Source organism: Arachis hypogaea, chromosome 16 (assembly GCF_003086295.3).
Source record: "Arachis hypogaea cultivar Tifrunner chromosome 16, arahy.Tifrunner.gnm2.J5K5, whole genome shotgun sequence".
NCBI lineage: Eukaryota > Viridiplantae > Streptophyta > Magnoliopsida > Fabales > Fabaceae > Arachis > Arachis hypogaea.
In genome coordinates this window covers 100,262,493-100,273,252 of record NC_092051.1, presented here as the reverse complement: position 1 = coordinate 100,273,252, position 10,760 = coordinate 100,262,493, and the positions used below count along the sequence as shown (strand labels likewise).

The 10,760-nt window shown below is 50.6% G+C and overlaps 1 protein-coding gene across 1 annotated transcript; it reads right to left on the bottom strand.

The window, feature by feature from the left end:
- Positions 1–4,644: 4,644 nt before the first annotated feature.
- LOC140180159 (uncharacterized) lies at positions 4,645–5,127 on the bottom strand. The gene has a single exon (XM_072220580.1). It carries the CDS (start codon positions 5,125–5,127, stop codon positions 4,645–4,647), a length of 483 nt encoding a protein of 160 aa, XP_072076681.1.
- Positions 5,128–10,760: the final 5,633 nt, after the last annotated feature.

Genomic DNA, 10,760 nt, shown 5'->3' with positions numbered 1-10,760 from the left:
TTGTATCTTGATGGAGATAACTATGTAGGGAATGCTTTTTTTTTTATCTTCTTCTTTTTGTTTCTTTTAGGATTAGTATTTGTTAATTGATTATTTTGTTTTCCTACTCTCGAATGTTCTTTATTTTCTCTTGAAATTTGATTTGGCTTTGTTTTGTGTACAGGATAATTTTTTGTACTGGTAAAGACAACAGGAGTTAACTAGTTGTTGCGGCACCGTTTATAACAACTTCGAATGCTCTTTACTTTTTGATAAGAGACTTTATCTGATATTACGTGTAATGGATAAATTACACCTTATTTTGATTAGTGTTGTAATGGATATCTAGTTTTTAATGAAACTTTTATGATTTAGATTTATTGAATTTCTCATTCTTAGATTTATTTTGTGATTATCATCATTTTGGGATCTGATTATGCTTTTGTTCGGTAGGTCGGTTACCGGACGATTCGGGTTTGGACTTCCGGGAAGTGGTAGGGGCTCGTCAGGTCGTGGACTGCCGAGCTGATGTGTGCGAGGTCCCGAGTACTTCGTGTGAAGGGGGGCGCCTCCTGCAAAGACACTCCGACACTCTTGTCAGTAATATACAGGCGAAAAGGGGTGATGTGATATGTGACGTACCTCGGGGGAAGAGTAAATCTTCCCCTTATATACTGTCAGAGGTGGGCCCAATGAGGACAGGCCCACCTTCTCAGGGACGTTATCCCACAGCCGTGCGTGAGCTGTCCGGGACGCGTGTCCGGGTTGGTTGCGGGGTGCGTGTCCGGGTCGAGTGGCGCTCGGGTCGGGCCGAATCGTAGGGGGTTTGGGCCAGGCCGTAACAGTGCCCCCACGCGCCAATGATAGTCGTGGGAGCTATCAGTGGCGTGTTGCTTCCGCTTCGTTCATACTCGTTAGGTCGGCCGCTCGTGGAAGTGACATGTCCCCTGCGCGCGTGTCTCTTGGTTGCTGAAGCAACCGTTTTTCGCTTCGTTCCTTGTGCTGAGCATTAAATGCTCATAATGGGTTGCAAAAACCCTGCGTGTAAATACTATTTTGCCCCCCAGTCTTTCGCGCTTCCTGGGTGGCAGTTTTAAATAGTTTACCTTCCACTTTTTCCTCCTTTTACGTTCTTGTTTCTTCCATTTCTTTACTATCTCCCTCCTCTTCCCTTGGAAATTCCAGAGTGTTGTTGCAGTTTTCTCGAACATCTTCCTCTCATCCTTCCAGCTTTCAGAACAAATTCAGGTAATCCTCGGACTTCTTTTTTTTCTGCTCTGTTATTGTGTGTTTGTTGTTAGTATTTGTTTGTTCTTGCTGTCTTGCTTGGAATTAGTGGCTATATTGCCTTTTGATGCTAGGTAGACGTGTTAGGGGAGGGGTACCATTCCAGGGTAGATTTTTAGGTGGCTCTCGGGATAGGTGTAGCTTTGGCCATGCTTGATTAGTTTTTTGGGTTTTTCCAGGCTCCCGACCTCATAGACTAATGGAGTGGTACCCCCACTGTAGGTATGCCTCGCGTCGTCTCCCGAACTTCCACCTCCGCGGCGAACTATGACCCCTACGCCTGGGTGACCTCAGACATAAAGGACTCGCCAAACCAGATGGATCTGGAGGAGTTGACGGAGTTCCGGCAAGCCGGATATCTCTGCGGGGGGACAGATGAAGAGACCAATTATGAGACCTTTGTCCCTGCGCCCAACGAGCGTTTGTACGAGATTAATTTCCGTTCTCCCCGGGTCACCGACTGGATTTGGTTTTATAAAGCCATGTTCACCCAGATCGGCGTCCGCCTGCCGTTCTTCGATTTTCAGATGTCTCTCCTTAATCGGATATCCGTATCGCGGTCGCAACTCCATCCGAACAGCTAGGCTTTTATCCGCTGTTTTGAGATGGTTTGTGAATATCTCGAGCTGCCGGCGTCAGTGGATGTCTTCCTCTTCTTTTTCAACCTTACCAACCCCTCCAAACAAGGGAAGGCGAGGAAAGGGTTTTTGTCTTTCCGGTCTGCCCAGGGCCGGAGAATATTTGGCCTGTTCGAGGACTCCTATCATTGGTTCAAGGACAAATTCTTCAAAGTTCGCCCTGCTAAAGGTCGCCACCCCTTTTGGCTATCGTTAGAGGGGGAACGCCTCATCCCGACTAATTGGAGTTTCGGGGCGGGGTCTAACTCTTTCATCAAGGTGACCTACAAGGGAATGTCCTCTGTAAATAAAAGGATAGCCGATGTGTTGTATGCTATTTTTGGGAAGAACCCTGTGAACCCCCACCTCCTCATGGGTGAACGGGAGTCCGCCAGGAATTATATTTGTGAGCTATTCTGCCTTGTGTTTTTGCATTGCTTGTTGTTTATTATGTTTTTCCCGACTTCACGACTAACGTGTTTGGTTTCCTGTTGTAGTGGAGATGTCCGCTTCGATAACTGGGCTTGAAAATTTGGTCAAGACCTTCTTGGAGGATAGCGATGATGAGAAGGCTGACGAGAAGGATGCCGGGGAACTGGGGGGCCCTTCCGGGGAGAAAGAGGATTAGGTCGTGCCCTCTCCCCAGGACACCGGAATGTCTGAAAAAGATCCAGCCGAGGTGCAGGCTTCCCCCATTCCCGAAGAGGCGGCCACTGCTGGGCACTCGTCTCCTACCCATCAAGAATATGACGATGTGGAACTTATCCATACCCCCAAGAAGCGGAAGGCATCTGCCAGCCCGGAAGGGACTCTCACCATCATGGAAAGAAATTTTGATGCTACGAATTTCATTGACTCCCAGCTGATCCCTGGGACGGAGGAGCATTTTCTCGGGACCGACCTGGCTGGGCAGGCGAGATGGATGTATCGGACTCTGCTCCGGGGGGCCGTGATAGCTCGTAATGCTGAGTTCGAGTTGTCGAAAATGCAGGCTCTCCGACGGAAGCTCGAATCTTCAGGCAAGGCGAACAACAACTTTAAGGTTCAAGTCGAGCTGCTCCAGAGTCAGCTGTCCGAGATGGGGGAGAAGCTCAAGGCTTCTGAGGAGAGAGCGACATCTGCCGGGGAGAAATTGAAGGCTTCCGACGAGACGGTGGCCCGTTTAGCTGAACGGGAGATGACCCTAGAGGGCCAGCTGAACGCTGCTCAGGGTCGGGTGGCGGCCTTGGAGAAGGAACGTGACCAGGCCGTCTCGTCGGCTAAAGCCGCTAAAGCCGACGTCGAAGAGCTCAAGAAAAAGCACAAAGCGACCAAGGAGTAAGGGAAGAACGCGATCTTCATGACCGAGGATGCTCTGAAGGCCCAGGTGAAGATCGTGGCTCCTGACTTCGACACGTCGGCTATCGGGGTCTTCAAGACGATCCAAGACGGCAAGATTGTTGACATGCCTCGGAAGTGATTTCTTGTAACTTTGATTTGGTGCGGATTTGTTGAACATTTCGTCGTGACTTTATAACTTTTATGCTTGATTGGTTGCTTGGTCGACTTATCGTTATTATCGTTTATCTTGCTTGGTGTTTTATTTTTGTTACCGTCTTTCCGGGGTGGACTTATTGCTTGTGTCCGTTTTGCCGTTTGCGCTGGTAACCCTATTGGGGTCGTCGTGGTTTTATTTTTGAAACCGTTGTGGTCTTTATTATCGCGGCTGTTCGATATGGCTATGGTTCCGTTGGCTTCCCGGGGTGATCAGTCCCGGGTTGCCGTTTACGAGTACGATCTTCGCGGGGTACGCGTTGGAATATTCAGACAAGTAAGAATTAGTCGTTAGCTAGACAAGTTCATGAGCACATTAGGCATTTGATAAAAGTAAATAATTGGGAATTAACATTTGATTAAAGTAAACCTCTATCCAGCATTTGATTAAAGTAAACCTCTATCCCGCTTATCAGGTCGCTTGGTCGGTGCGACCGAGCTACGAATAGAACCTCCTTAGGTTGCCTGCGTTCCATGTTCTCAGGATCTCTCTGCCGTCGAGTCTTTCCAGCTTGTAGGCACCTTTGCCGAGCACTTCTTTGATTCTGTAGGGACCTTCCCAATTTGCCGCCAGTTTTCCTTCCCCTGGGGTCGGTAAACCGACGTCGTTGCGTCGCAGGACGAGGTCTCTTTCCTCAAAATCCCTCCTGAGGACTTTAGTGTTGTAGCGCAGGGCTATTCTTTGTTTTAGTGCCGTTTCTGACAAGTGGGCCATCTCTCTGGTCTCTTCCACCAGGTCTTTTTCTACCACTTCATCTACTCCCGCGATAAGTAACCGTGGACTCGGTTCGCCAATTTCCACGGGTATCACAGCGTCGACCCCGTACGTTAGGCAAAAGGGGGTTTCCCCGGTGGAGCTTTTCTCGGTTGTCTGGTAGGACCAGAGGACCGAAACGAGCTCGTCGGCCCATGCGCCTTTCTTGCTGTCTAAGCGTTTCTTAAGGCCTAGTAGGATGACTTTGTTTGCGGACTCCACTTGTCCGTTTGTCTGGGGATGTTCTACTGAGGAAAACTTTTGTTTTATGCCCAGGCCGGTGAGGAATTCCGTGAACTTTTTGTCAGTGAACTGCGTCCCATTGTCCGAAATGACGACCTCCGGGATACCGAAACGGGTTATCACTTGTCTCCACATGAACTTACGGCAATTGGATGAGGATATGCCGGCTAGTGGTTCAGCCTCTATCCATTTGGTGTAGTAGTCGATGGCGACTATGAGATATTTAACTTGTCATGGGCCAACTGGGAAAGGTCCTAAGAGGTCGACTCCCCATTGAGCGAAAGGTCGTGTAGACGTCAGTAAACTCAGCTTGGAGGCCGGCGCTTTGTGGAAGTTGGCGTTTTCTTGACACTTTACGCATTTCCTGACAAATTCTTTGGAGACTCTCATCATTGATGGCCAGTAATATCCAGCTCGGATGAGCTTCCTTGCTAGGGCTTTGCCCCCGATGTGGTGGCCGCAGCATCCCTTGTGGACTTCTCTAAGTACATAGTCTGTCTGGTCGGGGTGTAAGTACTTCAATAGGGGTTGGCTGAGCCCCTTTCTGAACAGTTGTCCTTGTATGATTGCACATCTGGCTGCCTCCCTTCTCAACGTTTTGGTTGCTTTCTCATCGTCAGGTAACTTGCCGTGTTCCAGGAAGTTTGTGATGGGGTCCAACCAGGAGGGGCTTGATTCCGTCAAATGGAGGGCAACCGTTGGTTCCTTCACCATGCCCTGGATGAGAGACCGGTTGCCCGTTCCTGGTTTTGTGCTTGCTAGTTTAGATAGGAGGTCTGCCCGTGTGTTCCTTTCTCTTGGAACGGGTTGGACCGTGACCTCCAGGAACTGCCCGGTCAATTCTCTAACTTTTTCCAAATACTTTTGCAGGAGGGGGTCCCTGGCTTGATAGCTTCCGTTTACTTGCGAGGTGACAACCTGTGAATCGCTGCACACTTCCAGTCTCGTTGCCCCGACTTCCCTGCCTAGGTTTAGTCCACCCAAGAGGGCTTCGTATTCCGCTTGATTGTTCGACACAGGGAATTCGAACTTGGTCGATTGCTCGTAAATGACTCCCGCTGGGCTCTCTAAGATGACCCTGGCTCCCCCGGACGTTTGGTTGGAGGCACCGTCTACGTGGAGCCTTCACCGTGTGCTCGTTTCCTCGGGGGGATCACCCGTTACCTCTACCAAGAAATCTGCCATCGCCTACGTCTTGATTGCATGTCGGGGCTCATATTGCAAGTCATATTGGGAGAGCTCAATGGCCCAGGTCATCATCCTCCCAGCCAAATCAGGCTTTTGGAGTGCTTGGCGAATTGCTTGGTCCGTTCTCACGACTACACGATGTCCCTGGAAGTACTGCCTCAACCTTCGGGAGGAGGTTAGGAGTGTTAGCGCCAGTTTTTCCAATTTGCTATACCTCAGCTCTGCTCCTTGTAGAGCCCTGCTTACGAAGTAAATCGGTTGCTGAGACTTCCCTTCATCTCGTACGAGCACTGCTGCAAGCGCTTCCTCTGTTACTGCTAGGTAGAGATAGAGTGGTTCTCCGGCCTTGGGCTTCCCGAGCACCGGAGGTGTTGCCAGGATTTCCTTGAAGTGGTTGAATGCTTCCTCACACGCTGGGGTCCATTCAAATGCTATCCCCTTTTTCATCAGATTAAAAAAGGGTAGGGCTTTCGCTGCCGATGCACCGAGGAAGCGGGATAATGCCATTAGCCTTCCTGCCAACCGTTGGACGTCTTTGATACAACCCAGGCTCTTCATCTGGAGAATCGCTTCACACTTCTCAGGGTTGGCCTCTAATCCTCTTTGGGTGATCATGAATCCCAAGAACTTCCCAGCCTCCATGGCAAAGGCGCATTTGAGCGGGTTGAGCCTCATGCCGTGTTGTCGGAGGGCTGTGAACATGCCCCCCAGGTCGCTTAAAAGATCGTCGGGCCGTGTGGTTTTCGCGAGGATGTCGTCGATGTAGACTTCTACTGTCTTGCCTATGAGCTCATTGAGTATCTTGTTCATCAGTCTCTGGTACGTGGCACCATTGTTTTTCAGACCAAACGGAATCACCTTATAGCAATAGATCCCTCCTGGCATTATGAACGCCGTTTTGTCCTCGTCGGGTTGGTGCATCGGTATCTGATTGTACCCAGAGTAGGCGTCCATGAATCTCAGATAACGGTACCCTGCCGCCGCGTCGACGAGTGCGTCAATGTTGGGGAGGGGGTAGCAGTCCTTGGGACATGCCTTGTTGAGGTCGGAATAGTCTACACACATTCTCCACCTCCCATTGTGCTTTTTCACCAACACTACGTTCGACAGCCACGTCGAGTAGTCCAGTTCTCGGATGAACCCTGCTTCAAGGAGGCTGGCCGTCTGCCTGGCCACCTCCTCTGCCCTTTCCTGTGACATCTTCTTCCTCCTCTGGGCCACTGGCTTAGCTTCCAGCTTGACGGCCAGGTAGTGTGACATGAGTTGGGGATCTATCCCTGGCATGTCGGCTGGCGTCCAAGCGAAGAGGTCGGCATTGGCTCTGACCATCTTCATCAAAGGTTCTTTTAGTTCATGGGGGAGGTTTCTGTTTATGAACGTGAACTTCTCCTCCCCATCACCGACCCTAAATTTTTCCAAGTCCCCTTCTGGCTCAGGTCTGGGCTTGTCATCTATTCTGGCATCCAGGTCGGCAAGGAAAACCCCCGATGCTTCTTTGGACTTTTTCCTGAGAGAGAGGCTGGCGTGGTCGCAAGCGACTGCCGTTTCCAAGTCTCCTCTGATGGATCCTACGGATCCGTCATCAGTAACAAACTTTATTATGAGCAGCTTCGTACTAATCGCTGCCCCAAGGTCGTTGATGGTTTTTCTCCCCAGGATAATATTGTAAGCTGTGGAATCTCGTAAGACAACAAAATCGGCCATTACTGTCCTTCGCCTCTGTCCTTGTCCCAGGGAGGTCGGAAGTGAGATGATCCCATCCGGCTTGATGAAGTGGTCTCCCAACCCCACCACGCCGCGCTGGTGGGTCGCCAAATCGGCATCACGCAGTCCCAAGGCATCGAACACGTTGCGAAACATGATGTTCGAGTCCGCCCCTGTATCCACCAGGATCCATTTGACGAGGCCGGTTCTGACTCTGGCTGTAATGACCATGGGAGGCTTTCTGGTACCTCGTCGAACCATTGGTCCTCGGGGCCGAAGGAGATGGGTGGGAGTCCCCGAGAACTTCTAGCGGATGAGGAGGAGACCGCCAGGACTTTGGCGTCTCTCTTCTATGCCGATTTCGACCTCGGGGCGAAATTCTTCGCTGTTACTACGTTCACCACCGTGAGACCGTGGTCGTCCCCCTCTGGTTCTTGGCCTCGTCTTGTCGCCCGGGACCTGTCCTCGCCATCGTGATCCCGATTCCGTCTCCTCGGCTCCCTTATAAGGTGGGAGAAGTCGGCAAGCTTTCCGTCCCTAATTGCTTGCTCCAAGGCGTCTTTCAGGTTGAAGTAGTCTTGGGTCTTGTGCCCGTATCCCTTGTGATATTCGTAGTAAAGGCTCTTGTTTCCCCCCGTCTTGTCCTTCAGAGGTCGGGGTCTCGATAGTATCCCCTTCTCGGCTATCTGTTGGAAAACTTCCGTGATCGGTGCCGTGAGGGGGGTGTAGTTGGTGAATTTCCCGACTCGGAGAAATGGCTTTGGCGCCTTACTCGGACCGCCGTCCCTGGCGTGTTCCTTTTGTCTTTCACCACCCTCATGGTGTCAGGTTTGGTTGTAGGGGGTTGCCGTTTGTTGGAAGCCACTACTTGGCTGACTTCTTCGTCGTTAATATACTCCTTAGCCACGCATTGGATCTCCTGCATTGTCCATACTGGCTTTGTGGTGAGGTGCTTTCTGAAGTCCTCATTCAAGAGCCCGTTCGTCAGGCACAAGCTCGCCACCGAATCCGTCAACCCGTCGATTTCCAAGCATTCGTCGTTGAAACGATCTAGGTATTTCCTGGTCGGCTCCCCAGCTCTCTGGGTCACCCCCAGCAAATTGATTGGGTGCTTGGCTTTGGCGATCCTGGTCGTGAACTGAGCCAGGAAGGCATGGCTGATGTCTGTGAAGCGGGTTATCGAGCCCTGCGGGAGGTTATTGAACCACCGTATTGCAGGTCCCGCTAGGGTGACCGGGAAAGCACGGCACCTTACCTCGTCTCCTACTCCTTCTAGGTTCATCCTGGCCTCAAAGGCCATGAAGTGTTCCAGCGGGTCTTGCGTTCCATCGTACCTCATGTCTGTTGGCTTGTCAAAGTGTTTTGGTAGCCGGACCTCGAGTATGGAACGGTGGAATGGGGTCGCTCCCATTATCACGGGTCCCCGTGTTCCCGTCGTTCTTCCCTCGTCGCTCTCCCGACGAGCGTCCTCATCCTCGCGGTTCACGGTACGCCGCCTCTCACGTCTGGCGTAAATGACGGGGTCACGGCGTCTTCTCGCGCGCCCTCTCTCCCCGGTGCTTTCGGACTCAGCTTGGGGGGTAGGCGTGCGTCTGGAGCGACTCCTGGAGCGAGAGCGGGAGTGACTCTGCTCTGGGGTGCGTCGGTCGCGTTCCCTATCTGCTATCCGGCGTTCCAGGTCTTGCATTCTATGGTGTAGCTCTTGCATTATTCTGACGTGGTTGTCGCCGGTCCCCCCAAAGGGGCGTCCCTCGTGTGACTGTGTTGCGTTCCTCGGGGGCGACCTGGGATGTTGTCGGGTTTCCGTCGCGGCGGCGTCGCCACTGGGCACGGCCTCGCAGCCTGTCCCGGTTTGGACTAGCACGAAGTCCATGGACGAATCCCCACAGACGGCGCCAATGTTCAGTAGGTCGGTTACCGAACAATTCGGGTTTGGACTTCCGGGAAGTGGTAGGGTCTCGTCAGGTTGTGGACTGCCGGGCTGATGTGTGCGAGGTCCCGAGTACTTCGTGTGAAAGGGGGCGCCTCTTGCAAAGACACTCCGACGCTCTTGTCAGTAATGGCAGGCGAAAAGGGGTGATGTGATATGTAACGTACCTCGGAGGAAGAGTAAATCTTCCCCTTATATATTGTCAGAGGTGGGCCCAATGAGGACAGGCCCACCTTCTCAGGGACGTTATCCCACAGCCGTGCGTGAGCTGTCCGGGACGCGTGTCCGGGTTGGTTGCGGGGCGCGTGTCCGGGTTGGGTGGCGCTCGGGTCGGGGCTGAACCGTAGGGGGTTTGGGTCAGGCCGTAACAGCTTTTAAGAAAAATTAAATCTCATAAAACAAAATAGACTATGGACACCATTTAAAAATAGGGTGACCATAGATAAGCTATGGCCACGGTGAAAACCGTGACCATAGATAAGGCTATGATCACAGCGAAAAACCGTGACCATAGATAAGGCTATGGTCACGGTTTTAAGGTGGGGTGACCATAGAGGCTATGGTCACGGCAAAAAACCGTGACTATAGATAAGGCTATGGTCACGGTTTAAGGAGGGGTGACCATAAGGGCAATGGTCACGGTGAAAACCGTGACCATAGAGGCTATGGTCACGACCAAAACCATGACCATAGATAAGGCTATGATCACAGTTTTAAAGAGGGGTGACCATAGAGGCTATGGTCACGATTTTAAGTTGGGGTGACCATAGATAAGGCTATGGTTACGGTTTTTACGTGTGACCATAGATTAACCTATGGTCACGGTGAAAAATGTGGCCTAAAGTGTCAGATTTTGAAAATTGAAACTGTGACCATAGATAAAAAAACCGTGACCATAGACATATGGCCATAGTAAAAAACCATGACCATAGGTCCAAAACCGTGACCATAGATCTATGGTCACCCTTTTTACTAGCTATGGTCATAGTTTTTTACCGTGATTAAGTCAATTCGAATTAATAGAAAAGTGTAATTCGAATTTGACCAGTTCGAACTATGCATATATGGAATCCAATGTAGTTCGAATTCAACTAATTCGAATTATGCAAAGAGTAGTTCGAATCTCACCGATTCAAATTATAAGGTAAGCAGTTCGAAATGTATTTCGAGTATAGCTTATTCGAATTACATATATATAATTCGAAATTGGCTGTTTCGAATTATGAAGAATCAGATGTGTATAAGTATGGTGTGAACGTGAATTCCTCTCATTAGAGTGAAACACAATGGCTAGTGAAGAGAGCGTTTTAGTGTTGGTATATTATAGAGGGTCCATTAAGAAAAAAACACGCTCTGGTGTGAAGTTCACTGATAAGGATCCCCTGAGTATTTTTTTGAGACCCACAACAAGCTTCGATGAGTTCCTGAATTCTATAATACAGAAACATGGGCTACAAGGCGTGAAACGGGTAGAGAAGTTGTTCTATCGCATTCCGATCTCGTTGCTGCGAGATGACGTGAAGTA